The 19,003-nt window shown below is 42.4% G+C and overlaps 1 protein-coding gene across 1 annotated transcript in view; it reads left to right on the top strand.

Moving 5' to 3' along the window:
- Window positions 1-18,454, top strand: part of STX7 (syntaxin 7) — a 64,907-nt gene extending 46,453 nt beyond the window's left edge. The window contains exons 9-10 of the mRNA XM_077464947.1: window positions 7,034-7,116; window positions 13,293-18,454. Coding sequence (XP_077321073.1) covers window positions 7,034-7,116; window positions 13,293-13,388 — 179 coding nt within the window. The 3' untranslated portion in view covers window positions 13,389-18,454. The remainder of the gene's footprint in view (window positions 1-7,033; window positions 7,117-13,292) is intronic.
- The last annotated feature ends 549 nt before the right edge of the window (window positions 18,455-19,003 follow it).

The raw sequence follows: 19,003 nt of genomic DNA, 5'->3' as shown, positions 1-19,003 counted from the left end.
TTAAGTTTAACTGAGCGTGGATGTTTATCGACTTACAGTACATTATCTGCACATAACTGCAGGTAATCACAGTGTACTATTTCTCCAATGTACAACTGCAAGTGAACGCTGTGCCAGGATTTTATGAATTTCAAAATTAAAAAAACATGCTTTTAAACAGCGGCAGAACAGCCGCCCGTGTGAAAGGGGTCTTTGCTCTCTTTGTGGAAAATTTCAGGAAACAGAAAACTGCCATTGTGAATGCACCCTTAGATACTGTATACAGATCTCCGCACCTGAGTAAACCTCACCATTCTACAACAACTGATTTTTCAGCCAGCCAGTGGCACAAGCTGAAAAAGTTTTGCAATACACTTGAATACCCTGTTTATGTCTTTATTTTATATGTGAAAGTTTACTCTGCTGTGAAAAGGGGCAACTGAACTGGACCGTTTTTGATCCATTTATGGCCAGTTTTACAGAATCATCACCTTTGATATATACTTAGTTTATAGGAGCACCAGATGATCTATTATTTGTATTGCAGTCCCAATGTTACTGCCTCCCCAGACCCTGAACTGCTAATCTGTAGCTTTTCTTGGCTGTACAGGAGCAGGAGAGCTTGAGGAACAAGTCATATGATCTCACCAGTACAACTCGTTTTTCATGTGGTCATTGTTGTACTGGTATAGTGCAGTAAATACTGTTCTAAGGGGAAGAAAGAAACAATGGTTTTCCAACGTGGTTACAGGAAAGGGATGTATTTAGCACTACATGGTTAAAAAAAAAAAAAAAAAAAAAAAAAAAAAGCTTAGTCATGGTTGTGAAACCAATTTTTCATAATTTACTGTATGAAGTCATAGTGATGAAATCATTCTCTTGGAATCCTTTTAGTGAAATATTGTAACATAAATATACTGCCTCTTATAGCATATTACCTAACATACTGCATTTTCAGAATTTATTATACACTCATTTAGAAGCATTGTTTGACTTTAGGTTTGCAGTAGGAGCAATACAAAATTATTATTTTGTAATTATTATTATTGTAATTCTGATTATTATTAAGAATAACGTGGAACTAAACTAAAAAAATTAAGATATGCTATGTTTTTAGGGACTATTTAGAAAAGTTATAAAATGAATCTAAAGGCTGAAGTTTTTTTTACTATAACGCACTCTATGCATGAAGGTAAAAAAAAGCTTGTATGTGCAACTCACTCCACTTAAGACATACGTGAACTTGATCTGGATCCAGATATATGCATGAGAGCAGCTGCTGTCCCTCCTCATGGACTCAGACACAGCAGCCATTGGCTCCTCCTGCTGTCAATTGCAGCCAGTGAGGAGGAAGCAGGGGATGGGGCTGAGCCCTATTGTGCTTGTCAATTGATACACAGAGCACGGCTCAGGAGTGAGCATGCACGTGTACACCCATAGCAAGCGGCTTGCTATGGGGCACTCAGCAGGGGAGAAGGGGGTAGTAACACTGGCGGGCGACCCAAGAAAAGGAGAACCGGTGCTGCTCTGTGCAAAACCATTGCACAGAGCAGGTAAATATAACTCCCCCTTTAGTATCACTTTTATTTATTTAACAGTAAATAGGTTTTTATTTAAAAGTATTGAAGTTGACAGTGACACAGTACATGGACATTGGATATAGACAGACGGTCAAGAGCAGAAGCAACAGATAGAGTACAGCTGGTATTGAGTGTCTCAAGTATAGTACAGTCATATTTAAATTGAGCAGCATGACAATCACGTCCAACGTGCTATCCCCGGGTAAGATGGGAGGAGGGGAGGTTAAAGGGAGAAAGAAGAACGTTAGAGTCAGCATTTCAACATCACCAAAAATATAGTGCAGGACACAGTAGTATCACCTAGGACATCCCAGTGAGCCCTAGGGCTCCAAACCATTTTTGCGACCAAACCTTATCAAATTTTCTGGGACAATTTCTACTCTCATACGTCAGTTTATATAATGGTAGAACAGAGTTATATTTTTTGCCATATCTGTTTCAAACCAGCTACGACTAAGGTTATGGCCGAAACGCGTCAGTAAATTGTTTTACTGTTACTCTGATGTACCAATAAACGAAACTTCAAGGATTACAGTGTTGCCGGCACTTCTTACTACTGTTGCATTGGAGTGTGTTTGGACACATTGAGCCTCGGCACCTGTGAGTGGACCTGGTGTATGGATTGAGTTGTCCCTGCAGAGAGCGCTGTTACTTTTCTTCTTTTCCATGCAGAGTTAATTGTGGCTGCCCACATATGGCGTGTAGGAGGGGTGGGTTGCTTTCGCTTGAGGATAATCTCTCATCTAGCATAGTATAGAGCAGTGGTTCTCAACCTTTCTAGTGACGTGAACCCTTTATAAAATTTCCCAAGTTGTGGGGACCCCTAACCATAAAAATCATTTTCAGATCATGGGTTGTCATAACCAAGGCAAGATTTTTTTTTCCCCCCATCCCTCTCTGTAGCCGTCTTTCTTGTTCTTTCTCTTATTCTTTCTCTCCCTTTTTCTTTATTCCTCCCCCTCTTTTCCTCTCCCTTCCATGTTTTCTCTATTTTTATTTCTTCTCTTACTACTTGGTGGGGGGAATGGGATCAGTGGCAGTGCTGGTCGGGGAGGTGGGATCAGTGGCAGTGCTAGCGGTGAGTTGGGATCAGTGGCAGTGCTGGTGGGGGGTAGAATCAGTGGCAGTGCTAGCGGGAGTTCTGATCAGCCAAATTTAGGTGCTCTTAATCAAGGTCATCTGCTGATCTAAGAACTGTAGTGGGGACTTTTAATGGCAACTGTAATCGCAGTTATTGTTACTCACTGTTACTCCGACTTTGTGGTGTCTTGCAGCAGTGACACCTATGCCAAAAGCAGGGGATGGGTTCTTCTCTAGCCCCTCCCACTTTACATTCCTCACCAGTCAGCTGACCTCTAGTCTCTGCCCCCAGCCATGCCGTAAAACTGAATGGGCAGATGCGAAGAGGCTGAGTGGGCGGCAGCAGGCTCCAGGTACATCCTAGCTGGGTGGCCACAGGCTCCAGGGACAGCCCTGCTGGGTGGCCGTGAAAAGGCTGGGAGGGGGTTGTGGGATTCAGGAACAGCTCAGGATTCGGTGACTCCTGGCAAATCATCATTCGACCTTCGAGGGGGTCCCGACCCCCAGTTTGAGAACCACTGGTATAGAGCATAAAATAAAAACAGTTTTTCATGCCTTGGGGCCTCAATACTCTCCAGATTGCCAAGCAATGCTATGGCAGGATCTAATCTGAGAGAACAATCACCAAAGGATCCTAGAGCATCCAATACATTCTCCCAGAAGGGTTGTATTAGAGGACATGACCTTATCATGTGAAAGAAAGTGCCCGGAGAGGAGCTACATCTGGGGCAAACAAAAAAGAAAGTCCCCCTGTTGGAGTGGGATTTGAAATGACCCCCAACACCACAAAACAATTCAAAACATAAAAAATGCTTTATTGGCAATTACAAGACAAAAACAGACTTAAACCAGAGGGACCCCTCAACTGACGGGTCCCTGTGGTATATCTACAAATGTGTGTATACATGATTGCATAAAATAAGCCAACCAATGAGTGTTGAACATATTCTTAACTTATAACCCACACCCGACGCGTTTCTAGTTGCTGGTATCACAGAACTTTCATCAGGGGTGAAGAGCAATAATTAGATGGGATGTTGATATTTCTGAAATTATTCATCAATAATTGATATGGTAGAAACATTGCATGGGGTGCCTGTTGCTCGTATGCATAGCTCTGTCTCAAGCTAGTGTCTGGCCACGGCCGCTTCCTTTTTTGGCCCACCCTACTCTTATCTGTAGAGGGAAAGGGGATTGCTACAAATCTGTAGTTGTCTCTGTTGTCATATGGTAACAAACCTTGCTTCAAATAGCCGGTAGCCTCATTGGGCTCAGAGTTTTCAAAAAGACCTTTCCCGCAGAGTGGGCCAGACAAAGGGCTGAAAAATGAAGCCCGTGGATTTACTAACGGATAAATCGGTGTTCCCACATGCAGGGCGTAAGGGTATAGCATCTGGGGCAAAGGGCACTTGCCTCAGGGTATATACTGGCCAATCTCACAGGGTTGTAGTACCCTGTTTCCCCCAAAATAAGACCTAGCGTGATTGTCGGTGATGGCTGCAATATAAGTCTCCCCCCCCCAAATAAGCCCTACCCTGTTTCCCCGAAAATAAACCCTACCCTAAAAATAAGACATACAAGGACTTTAACTAGGGCTTATTTAGGGGGTAGGGCTTATATTGCAGCCGTCACCGATAATCACGCTAGGTCTTATTTTCGGGGAAACAGGGTATGCCCGATGTAGGAATTTAAGTTGGATGAAGTGATCCTTTGCTGAGATCATCTTAGTAATATAGTCAGTCACAATTTCCTCCCATCCCTTCTCAGTCAAGTCTGGGATGTCAGTCTTCCATTTATTATAGACTTTGGTCAGAGATGTCATGTGCGTGAGGTAAAAGTAGAGGGAGGAGAGGGGCTTATCCTTTTAGTATCACTTTAATTGGGCCTAAGCAGTACCCTTTGTCCCGAGTTCCATCATAATAGAATTGCACTCCCTAGTTTGTGAGGGTGCCCACACCTCCCTGTACCTACACCTTCATAGCTGTATATCTGCAGTGTGGGATTTAAGGCCTTCCTCTGGCTGCTAGTCTTGGGAGATTTGAAGTGAGGTTTGGTGTTGTCACGAAAGTGCTGCTCAGTTTTCTTCTTGATGGAGGCTCTGACATGAGGACATAAAACCCTGCCTCTACCAAGATGACCACCTCTATAAAGAGATGCAGTGCAGACAAAGGCAAGGAGACCACAGGCAACACTGATGACTATTCCTTTGCCCTCTGCTTGCCCTTTTTGGGGTGATTCCAGACTTCAGTTCATTTTTAAAAATGATAGGTTCGGCAAGGACAAACAGCAGTTGGTTAAATTACCCACTGGATTCTTATATTTCTTGGAGAACCCAGCTGCAATATCTCCAAGTCTTTAGCTGTGCCCCAATTTTTGTCAGACGTGAGGAAAGAAGTATTGTGTTGGAAGTATTAATAGTTTATTCAGCTTGGCATCTTCAACCAAAAAACTGAAGTACCACTTTTAAGGGAACTGACACTTTTGATCTTATGCTGTCTAAATGAATAATATCTAAAATAGATATATTTTTTGGATCTCATTGTACTATACTTTATTTCGATTCCCTTTTAGAATATACTGTTTGGAAGTCATGGACAAAGCTACAAATACTGTTCAAAAGTGGTGAAAGGCATTTAAAAAATTCCTGGTATGACATCTTTTACATTGTTACATTTATCCTGCTTGGACTAAAATAACTATGCATATACTATGAATATGGGATCCATCTAGAAGCTGGAAATCATTGTAGTACATACGGCTACTCCAGAGATCTCCACTGGATTCTGGGTCCGATGCCGAGAAGCTGCCTTGTTGCATTCTGAACATAGGTCAGCCACTGAACACAGGCACCATTTAGAGAATGCTTTGCATTTTCTCAGTGAATGCAAAGCATTCCCTAATTGGATGATAAAATGCAAAGCGATCTCTGAATGGTGCCCATGCCGAGCGACCAACTTTCTGTGTTCAAAATGCATCAGGACAATCACTTGGCATGGGACCTGGAAGCTAGTGAAGATCACTGGAATAGTGGTGTTTACTACAGTGATTTCCAGCTTCCAGAGGAATCCCACAGATGTGGCATATATGCATAGTCACGTTGGACTAGGACGGATCGATGTAACTATATACAAAAATGGCCAGACCTATAATTCTCCTAAAAACACGTATGATAAAGCAGAGTTAAGCTTTCTAAACAAAAATTTACCTGGAGGTAGAAGAGTCTTTATTAATCCCAGTCACTGAGTGTCTGTTGTTCAGTCCCTGGTTGGGGAGGGAGAAGACCTATAAATGCAACTTGACTGCAGCAACAAAAAGCTTAAAGTGGAAGCCTGATTCATGAAATTTGAGCTGGACACATATAGCTGCAGTGTTTTCTTATCTCTCGTTAAAGCACTAAGGCCGCGTACACACGGGCGGATTGTCTGCCCAACTAAGTTCGTCAGACAATCTGACAGACAATCCGTTCAAAATTTGCATGAACGGACTTGACCACACACGATGAGCAGACAGTCCGCTGAAAGCGTGTGTGATGACGTGTACAGCACGTACGACGGGACTAGAAAAACGACGTCCTATACACTGCAATGCAACCTTAGGCCGTGTAAATCCTTTCTGAGCATGCGCCATACTTAGTCCGTCCAACTTGCCTACACACGAGCGGACTGTCCGCTGAAACCAAGTTTGGACGGACAAAACCAAGTTTGAACGGACTGTCTTACGGAAATTCCGTAAGACTTTGTTTCTACAGATTGTCCGCTGAAAAAGTCCGCTGAAGCCCACACACGAGCGGATTGTCCGCTGAAACACGGTTCAGCGGACTAAGTTGGACAGACAATCCGCCCGTGTGTACGCGGCCTCAGTCTAATGGATTTCTCCTGCCCAGTTCTTCTGTTATCAGCATGATAACTTCTGACAGGTTCTCCAACACGTGATGAAACCAGATTCAAATTTGTGTCGTGGGAAGTTTCTATAAACAGATTAGGACAGGGCTGAGCTATTCACGAAACCACTCTGCCTGTCTCTGCCTATGTGGAGTGAGGTTGTGTGCCTTTCCTCCAATCAGCTGTCTTGGCTGTGTGCCCAGGCTTCATACTCCCTGCTGAACAGGAAGAGAAAATCTGTAACAACATGTGCACTTTCTAAAGAATATATAAAGCTGAAGACAGCAGATATACATGTAAAACTTAAGCAGGGAGATTTGTTTCATTCCTGTCTATCATTTTAGGCTGTTCACTTCACTAGGTATATGTGAGGATTTACATCCACTTAACCTGGACAGACATACTGGATGAACAGAAATACGCCATTTTATCTTTTTTTTTTTTTTATGTAATGAACAGGGTAAAAAGTGCAAAATATATACATTGTATTTATACATCTGTTTTGTTACACAGACAGCATAGAGGCCAATGTAGAGAGTGCTGATGTCCATGTCCAACAAGCTAACCAGCAATTGGCCAGAGCAGCTGAATACCAGGTAAGGGAACTTACCACAAGCAGCCTTTATTGAAAGTGTTGGTCTCTCTAGAATTGATTTTGGGCTAGTTGAAGCCATCGGTTTGTGACATATTTTTGGAATCACTTAATTACATGGATATTTTAGTGGGCTTGGCTATAATAAATAAGATATAAATACCAATATAATTTTTCTGGTGCCAAAGATGGCAATAAAAAAACATGACAGTGCTTCTAACTGCTTTGCCACTCTATCCACATTTTTAAAAGAAAATGTTTTGCTTTTAGTTACACTTAGCCCATAGTTCTATTTTAAAACAATATTTCTGAGACCGGAGGAGATGAGGTTGTGTCACAGTTTATCCACCTCTCATCCAATCAGGAGGAGATGGAGTGTGAGCGGCCCCAGGGGCGGACTGACCATTGGGCTACTCGGGCACTGCCCGAGAGGCCCAATGCCACTAGGGGGCCCCATCTGGGTTGCCAGCCTCAGTAAAACCAGGGACAGTATGTAAAAAATGTGTGTTTTTTTTACATCTGTCTTTGAAATGTCCCTTACCGACATCCTTTTGGCCTAAAAATCCAGAGGTTATAGCTGCCCCACCTCTCCAGTACCTTCTCAGCCAATAGAAACATGTCTGTGTGTACTGTGTGATTGTATAGTGTGTGTGTGTGTGTGTGTGTGTGTGTGTGTGTGTGTGTGTTTGTGTATACTGTGTGGCCCCATAATCTCTGATTGCCTGGGGGACCCATAATCTCCTATTGCCCGGGGGCCCCATGAGTTGTCAGTCCGCCCCTGAGCGGCCCACATAGCCTTCAACTGTGTGTAGTGTTCTAGAGCTGGGAGTGCAATCTTCAGAGCCAGACGTTTGGCACTTACAGCGGTATCAGAATGAATAAAAGTCAAAGTACTTATGTAACGCAGCACCACCCACCAATGGGCACACAAAATTAGGGTTTTTTTTTTTTTGCCTTGGGAACAAGCTGCACATGCTCAGTTTGGTGTGTATTGCCAGAGCGATTTCTTTTCTTGGAAGAGTGCATGAGATCAGCATAGGGCCAGACAGCACTGTACAGATAGACAGCTTTATAGGACAGTCAGAGGAGAATGAAAACTCTTCCTACAAGCTTTAACCAGACACTGATAGAAGTCACAAGACTGCTATATACTGCTAATGAAAAAAGGTATTTGGCAGTTTTTATATTTACAAAAATACACTGCTCTTAAAAATTAAAGGAACACTTTCTTTTTTAAATCAGAGTATAGCATAAAGTCAATTAAACTCCTGGGATATTGATCTGGTCAGTTAAGTAGCAAAGGGGTTGTTAATCCATTTCATCTGCTTTGATGTTAATGAAATTAACAACAGGTGCACTAGATGGGCAACAATGAGATTATCTTTAAAACAGTAATGGTTTTATAGGTGGAGGCCACTGACATTTTTTTTTCCCCTACTAATCTTTTCTGACTGTTTTTCACTAGTTTTGTATTTGGCTAGGGTCAGTGTCACTACTGGTAGCATGAGATGATACCCGGACCCTATAGAGGTGGAGCAGGCAGTCCAACTCCTCCAGGATGGCACATCAATACATGTCATTGGCAGAAGGTTTGCTGTGTCTCCCAACACAGTCTCAAGAGCATGGAGGAGATTCCAGGAGACAGGTAGTTACTCCAGGAAAGCTGGACAAGGCTGTAGAAGGTTCTTAACCCATCAGCAGGACCAGTATCTGCTCCTTTGTGCAAGGAGGACCAGGATCAGCGCTGCCAGAGCCCTACAAAATGACCTCCAGCAGGCCACTGGTGTGAATGTCTCTGACCAATCCAAAACAGACTTCATGAGGGCCCAGCGTCCTGTAGTGGGCCCTGTGCTCACTGCTCGTCACCATGGAGCTCGATTACTATTTGCCATTGAACACCAGAATCGGCAGGTCCGCCACTGGTGCCCTGTGCTTTTCACAGATGATAGCAGGTTCACTCTAAGCACATGTGGCAGGCATGAAAGAACCTGGAGAAGCCTTGGAGAATGTTATGCTGCCTGTAACATCATTCAACATGACCGGTGTGGTGGTGGCTCAGTGATGGTATGGGGGAGACATATCCATGGAGGGAAGCACACAGGGGAGGGCTGGCAGCCTTAGGCCTGGGGGGCAAGTCCAGTCAAGTGGCCCATTGAACCACTGAATCAGCTCACCACCCATCTACACCACATTCCCCATACAGAGAAAGAGGGAGACTGCTCCACATTGCCCCAAAGAGAGAGAGACTGCTTGACACTGCCTGCACAGAGAGAGACTGCTTGACACTGCCTGCACAGAGAGAGACTGCTTGACACTGCCTGCACAGAGAGAGACTGCTTGACACTGCCTCCACAGAGAGAGACCCTGCTTCACACTGCCTCCACAGAGAGAGACCCTGCTTCACACTGCCTCCACAGAGAGAGACCCTGCTTCACACTGCCTCCACAGAGAGAGACCCTGCTTCACACTGCCTCCACAGAGAGAGACCCTGCTTCACACTGCCTCCACAGAGAGAGACCCTGCTTCACACTGCCTCCACAGAGAGAGACCCTGCTTCACACTGCCTCCACAGAGAGAGACCCTGCTTCACACTGCCTCCACAGAGAGAGACCCTGCTTCACACTGCCTCCACAGAGAGAGACCCTGCTTCACACTGCCTCCACAGAGAGAGACCCTGCTTCACACTGCCTCCACAGAGAGAGACCCTGCTTCACACTGCCTCCACAGAGAGAGACCCTGCTTCACACTGCCTCCACAGAGAGAGACCCTGCTTCACACTGCCTCCACAGAGAGAGACCCTGCTTCACACTGCCTCCACAGAGAGAGCAGTCACTTTCTGTGCAGGCACTGTGAAGCAGTCAGTCTCTGTACAGGCAGTGTGAAGTGGAGCAGTCTCTCAGAAAGAGACTGCATGATTGCCCCCAGAGAGACTGAGTAAAAGAGCTGGCCCCTTCCCCACACCCAGTACACAGACCAATGAGACTGCAGGAAGATGAAGACTAAAGACTGTGCTGTCACTGCCACCACACTAAGCACTACCTGTGGAGTCTTGAGCTTCTCTGGTGAGTGAGTACCACACCACTGGGCAAGCCAAGCAAGAAGAGTAGGTGAGAGTCACAGTGAGCGCAGCAGGCTAAACACGCAAGTCCTGCTGTCTCCCGGCATGAACACCAAATTCACCAGGGTGCATGGATAGTAAGAAATGCACATGCAGGCGCATGCCGGAGCACAGGCCAGATTAAGGGCATTGTGGGCCTGGTGCTGCAGTGGAGCAGGTTTAGGAGTGGCAGGGATATGAGGTAAGTAATGTCATATCCCAGCTCTTGCCCAGACGTGGTCACAGCCCCACAGGGCTGTAATGTTAGGGAAGCCCAGAACTTGAATTACCAAGCTTCCGTAAGAGCCGTGTGTCGGTGTGTGCTCTGAGGTGAAAGTTTCCAAGCCATCAGAATACAGTGATCACTGCTGGCAGCTATAGCAGCCAGCACTGATCGCTAAAAAACATAAAGACACGCTGGTTGTACTGTCAGTTGATGGAGTCAAATTCTGTACAACCAGTCTGCACAGAGATAGATTGAAATGTCTGCTGAACCAGCAGAATTTCAATCTGTCTATTGTGGCCTAAGTCCACCAGTCTCTGGGTTTAATAATATCCTCAAATCTTCTGAAAGGGGGGCTCCACTTAGGTGTAGAAATTCACTTTGAACTCCACCTTATTTCCAGAACTCTCTTTAGGGGCCTTTAACACTGAAGGCGCTGTACAGGCGTTTTAGTGCTAAAAAATAGCACCTGTAAAGCGCTCCTTATGCCACCCCAGGTTTCCCACTGGGGCGGTGCGCTTGAAGGACATTCTGAAAAGTCCAGCAAGCAGCATTATTGGAGCGGTTTGGGAGAGGTGCCCAGCCCATTGAAATGAATGCAACACGGCCGTTTTTAACACTTTCTTTGGCCACTAGTGGGGGTTAAAAGTGCCCCGCTAGCACCACTAAAACAATGATAAAGCGCCACTAAAACGAGCAGCGCTGTACCACTACCGCCCACATCACCCCAGTGTGAAAGTAACCTTTGGTATTAGATGTGCAAACAAAAAGGTGAGACGACATCTAATACCTACAGAGAGTAATGGAAATAAGGTGGAGTTCAAAGTGAACTGTGTCATTACCTGCAGGGATTGGCATTTAGGGGGGTTAAAGCAGGCAGGGATGAAATGTGATATCAACTATTCACTGCCTGTCAAATGTCTCTGAAAAGTGACCTGAGCATGGATCCTTTTCAGAGGAGTGGCAGTGGCTGCTGCAAGTGAATACAAGCATTTAGGCTCACACTGGTGTGCTGCGGTTTGGCTGCAGTGCGAGTGTACTGGCGGATGTCACACCCCCTCAGACTTCTTTTAGGTTACTCATTGTTGCTGCATGTTCTGAAAGTGCACCAAACATGCAGCATGCAGGACGTTTTGTGCCCTTTCAGAACATGCAGTAAAAATGGCATCCTCTATGTCCCAGGGGCAACATGTAGGATGACTGCCAGTACACCAGCACTGCAGCCAAACTGCAGCATGTCAGTGAGAGCCCTCATCATACCACCTAGCCCTAGGAGGGCAAGGTACTGGCACAGGCTGCTAGAAAAAAACTCTTTGGCTGCAGAGAGGAGGAGCTCACTTACTTGGATGGTCCCAGCCTCCCAGGAGCCTCACTGGATTCCAGCCAACTGCTCAGATTGAGCAGAGAGCAGGTCCAGCCTCTGCCAGCCAATGGTGTGGAGTAGGGAGGGGCTGGGCGGGGCTGTGCTGTGTAACACAGACTGTCAGCCCTGACATGAAGACATCGCTGGCTCACGGTACTGGACTCGGCCAGCTCAAGAACTGTGCATGTTGCGGTTTTGAGCTGACAAAACCGCAGCCTTTGCCACCGCATATCAGAGAAGCCCAGGGGGCAATTGCATCCCTGCCCCCTGGCCCAGCCCTCCCCTGGACGCACAGACCTCTACAGGCTAGACAATGGCACCCTGACTGCCATTAGGCATCGGGATGAAATCCTTGGACACATTGTCAGACCCTACACTGGTGCAGTGGATCCTGTGTTCCACCTGGTGCACAACAATGCCTGGCCTCATGTGGTGAGAGTATGCAGCCAGTTCCTGGAGGATGAAGGAATTTATACCATTGAATGGCCCCCACAATTGCCTGACTTAAATGCAATAGAACACCTCTGGGACATTGTTTTGGCCCATCCGACGCCGCCAGGTTGTACCTCAGTCTGTTCAGGAGCTCAGTGATGCCCTGGCTCAGATCTGGGAGGAAATACCCCAGGACAGCATTTTTCATCTCATTAGGAGCATGCCCTGACATTGTCAGGCATGCATACATGTACATGGGGGCCATACAAACTACTGAGTACCATTTTGAGTTGCTGCAATGAAATTTCAGCAAAATGAACTAGCCTGCTGCATATTGTTTTCACTTTGATTGGGGTGTCTTGGAATTCAGCCCTCTGTAGGTTGATGATCATTGATGATGATCATTGTCTTTGAATTCAGCCCTCTGTAGGTTGATGATCATTCATGATGATCATTTCCATCAAACAATGTAGCATCCTTTCGTTACTAACACATTGCCCAGTCCATATTAGTATTGATATGTTTCCCCATTGAGATCTGATGTGTTTTCAAAGTGTTCCTTTATTTTTTTGAGCAGTGTAATTCCATTTCCATGTTATGTGTACTGTGGGAGGCCATATCTAGTGAATGCAGGGTCCTGGCTTTAGTAACACTTTAATTTCCAAATTGGGGTATTGCCAAGGACCCTGTGATTGATAATACCATCATGGCTAATAGTCCGAGCTGTGAACTCAAAGTTTAGTATTGATATGCTGAATTTGTATAAATACATACAGTAGGTGGTGAATAGTGAATTTGGTGTTATTTACTTTCAGGTCAATTACAAAGGACAAGGGGGCACTCTTATTGTTTGGAGAAAAATAATTAATCTCCATCATATGGAAAGGCCTCTTCACTATAGGAACTGTAAAAATGTGGAATAGACTTCCTCAATAACTAGTTCTGACCAGATTGTTTTAAATTTCCAGCTCACATTGGATTTTTATTTAATTTCATTTTTGGTAAGTGATGAAAAATGACTATGATATGGAAATGGTTTCTGACATTACTTTTTATGTATTTAAGCGCAAATCCCGGAAGAAGATCTGTATTATCATCACCGTGCTCATTATAGCTGGCGTCGTTCTTGGACTGATTATCTGGGGAGCAACAAAAAATTAGAGAGGTGTCCTTACAAATGCCTTTAAATTCCATCTCTTCTTAACAAATCAGTGAAGAAGTAGCCCTCACAGTGAAAATGAAGAAATTGAAGTGTATATTATAAATATGAAATGTCTTACTTGCACTTTAACAGCACTGCACGCTGTTGGGTTTAATGATGTGTTAGCAGTGATCAAGAACTGTATATATTGCTTGCCATGGAATTAAGTTTTTAACACATAAGGACACATTTATAACAACTGATGTTGTTTGTCGATACCCATAGCATCCAACCTGAATTCTGCAATATTTTGTATTGCAGGTTAGAAAACTCAACCCTGCATATGATTGCTTGGATGACAGTCCTGTTTTTCTCTACATCAGTCCTTATAAATCATCCTGTACATATTTTGATTCAGAGAAAATTCTACAGTTTCACAGCTGGCTGTCTTCGGTACCCGACTATGCTGCGGCCCCTAGCTGTCCCTGCTGCAGCTGAGTCTCTAGCAGGCAGTGGTTAACAGGTGCTAGAAGCTGAAAGATAGGAAACCGAGCAACAGGAAACTGGGATCAGAATCTTAGGGAGGTCACTACATAGGCAATTCTCCATTTCATTGAAAAAAGTCTAAATAGATTTCATATACATGACACCAGAGAAAATGCACAGCTGCACTTCACAATATGATCCAGAACAAGTGCAGTGATGCCTAAACACACACAGTAAATGTTGCCACAAGTTTACAGGGAAGATGAAATCCTTTGTGTAGTTAAAGGACTCAGTCATGGGACCCAGGTAAGAAACAGACTAATTTTGAGGAAACTCAGCAAGCTGCAACATGCTTATAACCCAATGTGATTATGTGCTTTTATAATACTGTCTAGTGCAAAGAAAATTCATGAAGATAGTTGCCTACACAGATAAAGGCTAAAGTTTAGGTTTTTAATTTGGCACAAGTACTTTCCTATAATTTGGCAAAGTTACAAATCTGAACTTCACAGAGCACATGAAAGAAAATGCAGAGTAGGGGAAGGAAGAAAAAGAGCCACCAAGTGAAAAGACCAAGATACAGTAAAGATTTTTAATTTATCATCCAATTTTCTAATGAAAGATGAGGACTCTCTGCCCAAGAAGGGACTGGACTACTGTCTAACTAACAAATTACTGTCTATCCAAAGCTTATTCTTAACTACCAAATTTACTTGATGATATCTGACCATCTGACCTCTGACCGAAGGTGATATTCTAAATAGATCTATTGCTTCAGTGTTTAGGCCCAGTTTTACCATCTTACACTATCCAATGGTAAGGAATTGTAATGGTTTACCAACTATTGGTAACCCATTGGTGTCCAACATATTTAAGGGAGGAAAAAAAGCTAGGCAAACAGGCAATGCTGATTCAAACATTGTAATCAAAAACATTTATAAAGCAGGTTGAATCGTGGTCCAGAAGAGATCTGAATATACCCCAGAGCCAAACACAAAGTTTTCTGCAGAGAGTTTATATCCCCAGAGAGGGTGGGTTTGAGAGAGTCATCACCAGAAGTGAAAAGAAGTGTCTTCAAAAATCCAAACATACCACATTTTACCATCTACCAAAAGGTCCAAAAATCTTTAAGCCACCTGGACACTATAATTTCAAGCATAAACTCATTCACGTCTAATATTTCAGAATATGTTGATTTTGTACCTTCAAATCTTTGTCAAACACCTTTTTTCTTTCCTAATGGATACATCAAAGTTACTAAATCATGAACGGAGTATCCACTTGACTGCAGGCTGCCATTGGCTTATTCTGGACATTTCATCCATCTTTTCAAACTTTCCATATGTCTTACTTTTTAAGTGCAGACTTTCTATGACTGAGAAACAAGTAGATTTAATTCATACAATCACTTTTTTTTTTTTACATTTTATTGGAAAGGATGTAGATACAAATAAAATACACAACAAGATAACACAGTGTCATAGTAAACACATAATTACTTTATTTTTCTTGATACATTCTTTCTCCAACTGATTGAATTTTCACGGGTACACATTTCACAGTTCATTTTTGCTAACCTCTATATGGATGAATTTGAGGAAAGATTTCTCTCATCACCACCCAATCCCTTTGTCTTGAAAATAAACTTTTACAGGAGATTAATAGATGCTCCTCCTATAGTCATATGGGAAGAGGAACTTTCAGGTTTTTCATTGTTTGTAGAATATCCAAACCGAAATACATTAGGTCTTAACTTCATCTGCCATCATCGCCATTCTTCTATTGAATACTTCGATGTTTTTTTTAATGTGTAAACCAGGTGGCTTAATCAGCATAAAGATATTTTTTATGAATGTGGATAATAACAGCTCTCATAATTGTAGGAGCTGTCGCCATAAACCTTGGCCAGAAAATATTAGTTTTGGACACTTTAGAAGACTAAAGAGGAACTGCACCTTAGAACCAGATTATAATGACCAAATAGACATTTTCAAGCAGTGCTTTATTTACAAAAATGACCAAGAAGTTCTAAGAACTTGTATCTGATGAATGTTTTTGTCTGGAATGTCATTTTCTATTGATGATTAAGAATTTAGAATACGTGCCATGAATAGGGTGAACAAATTCACCAAAAAGTTGTGTCTTTAGGAAATAGTTAAGAATTAAACCTTTTCTTCTCAGAGATACAGTGGTCAACATAAGAAATAATGTTATTCTTTTTAAGCATTGCCAACTACTTTCACTGAACCCTCTTCTAAAGAAAGAGCTTTCAAATAAATCAAGAGCTTTTTTCTGCAGGACACTCACCCTTAAAAACACGATCGCACCAAACAAAATACTCTTGCCAAAGTTGGTTTCCCTGCCCGCTAAACGTCATTAGAAATGGAATACCTTAGATACAGTTCCCTCATGTGTCTGAGCCTTCTTTCAATTAGTCATAATTCTATCAACAGTCCTATAGAACATTTGGCCCATGAAATCCAATCTGAATTGCTCAACCCAATATGTTATCGATGTACTTGGATGAAGTATGTTGGAAGGGCAATTCAAACTTTTAGACAAAGGCTGAACAAGCATTGTTTCAATTTGATCAGGCTTTACACAGAAGGACCATTGCCTTTTCAGGGGCATAATTATTAAGAGAAATACAGTAATCCAGGAATTATAATATATTGGAAAGGTTGTGTAAGAGAGAGATGTTTCATAGACTTAATTATGGGGTCCCGATGGTTAAACAAAACCACTGAGGCTCTGTGACTTTCATCGTTATTCTACTAGCACACTCCTTTGACAGTATATTATACATGTTTTGATCTTGTTGACAGTTTTCTAACCATCTACCTTACAAGCACAGTTTATAATCCCCATTTTCTTTTCCTTCCATATTTTGCATTATCATATTTCTTGTCTGGTAAACACTAGTCATTAGTCTCCTCCATTATTTCAGCTTTTGCACTTCTATATTATTTTCCCCCCTACATTTTTTTCAATATGTAATTTTATTAATTTACTTCATACTCAAGACATTCCTTTCCTTGTGTTACATATTTCAATATACCCTTCTCCTACCCCAATTCTGCCTTTATATCATTATGTGTTGTTTGTTTTCTTTTTTGTTTTTTTTATTCATCTTATTTTTTTTATTTTCTTACCTTCTTACTTCTGCATTAAATTGTGCCTTCAGTTATTTCACAATTTTACAGGCTGCTTTTCCCTTTTCCCTCTTCCCTCTTCCAGTTATTTATCACATGCAGTACATATATTGGCATCCTTATTTCTCTTAGCTGGCTTTCAAGGCACCCTTTGTTTCATCATGTTTTGCACTGTCTCTCAAAGTCGTGTCTCATTTAAGCATTTTTCACTACCCCTACCCCATCTCTGTTAAGTTCCTTTGCATCTTTGCTTCCATTCCCAAGTCCATTCAGTGTCTTTTGCGTCACTAACTCCAGCCGTTTTCCTAGTCTGACATTTTCATTCAAGTCTTCATTGGCCTTACACCCTGTTTTTGTGTGATGCCCTTACTGTGTCTTGCCTCCTGTCCTCGCTCATTTTGGAGGTGGCTCATAGTGATTCAATGCATAGGAGACAAAATCCCATCACTCGGCCATAGAGACAGACACAATTGCATTTCAATTCTTTCTCCGGTCAGAGAGTTATATTCAGAAGCTGATTCCAACTGACAATATTTTGGTTTAAGCTTTGTTAAAAGGAGATTGTTGGCTTGCAAAATGTGTTGGATGTATTTTGTAATCCTGTTGTTGTGTGCATTTACATTGTTTTGGACTTTTGAGACGGTTATTTGGTACTTTCTTTCTTATTTTGCATAGACTTCTCAAATTGGGTGGCCACTATTTTTGCCCCCACCCAAACAAATTGTGGAGAGCTGGCAAAGCTAAGCCAATAGACATTATTAATTATTCCTCATTACAGGTTAGGGATTTATGTCTAGTGCCTCACCGTCATCTTCCTTTTGGAAATCTGAACATATGGCGCTTTGAAAATTAATCTAAAGAAAACAGAGAAGCATAATACAAAAATAGCACAAAGATCTTTTATGTATTTTGTTTTTGTTAATATTTTAGTGCCAAACGTAGTTGCTGCTGCAGAGTTTCCCCAAAAATATAATTTTTTTTTATACAGTTTTGTGTTATGTAATATCTATCTGTATTTTCAACATTACTGTAACAAAACATAATTTTGGTGTATTCCTGTTCAGGTCCATATACCATGCACTGTTGCCAAAACAATGTAAAGGTTGATGTTATGTGTAATTGTTTTGATACATCGTGTAAAGAACGCGGTAGCATTAAAATTGTACACCTTTTATAAGATTCTACCCTCTAAAACTCATTGTATTCCATTAGTAGTCGATGGAAAGACTCCTTGTTGATATCTAATACTAAAGTTAATGTGTTGTGTTTTTTTTTTCTGCGAAACAAACTGTAATTATTCTGTGGGCAGATCTGTACAGTCTACTTTTTTTATAAGAATTTAGAGTGTAGTAGATTGTCTATTGAACTTACATTCCTACTTTTTGGTGACCTATATGTTGGAAAACCTCTTTACAGTCTTTTCAAAATAAACTGATGTTGGAAACTAAGTGAAATAAACGGCTGTTTTTTGTTCAAACTCCTCTCCTTAAAATACTTGGGAAGCAAGTGGTATTTATAATATACAATAGGTAAGTAAAAGAGCTAAAATTCGGTGTATATTGCACTCTAAAATGTATATTTTATATAACATTTTTAAACCTTGGTGTCTCAGTTTTGCAGCTGCGATTACCACGTCGCTTCCAACAAAGTGGGTGCAAGGTAGCCCAGGAGCTTGTTCCCACACGCTATTTGTGGCTTGTTAATAACTCAACAGTGTTTCTATGAATAAGTCAGGTGTTGGGTGAAATGTGCCATACTGGGAGGGCTAAGGCTGGGTCTTGTCTTGACCATCTAGATCAACCATTTTCTTAAGGCCTCTTTCACACGAACGATCCATTCAGGTCCGCCTGTCAGTTTTTTAGGCGGACCTGAACGGATGCTCCATAGACCTCTATGGAGTGTTGGGTGTCAGCAGTGACACGTCCGCTGACATCCGACCCGCTCCGATCCGAAAAAGTGTGACGGAGGAAAAACCTACTTTTCTATCCATCATCGGA

This window comes from Lithobates pipiens, unplaced genomic scaffold, assembly GCF_037356315.1.
Source record: "Lithobates pipiens isolate NorthernLeopardFrog02 unplaced genomic scaffold, aLitPip1_a1.2 Scaffold_30, whole genome shotgun sequence".
Taxonomy (NCBI): domain Eukaryota; kingdom Metazoa; phylum Chordata; class Amphibia; order Anura; family Ranidae; genus Lithobates; species Lithobates pipiens.
This window is presented reverse-complemented; position numbering and strand designations above follow the sequence as displayed.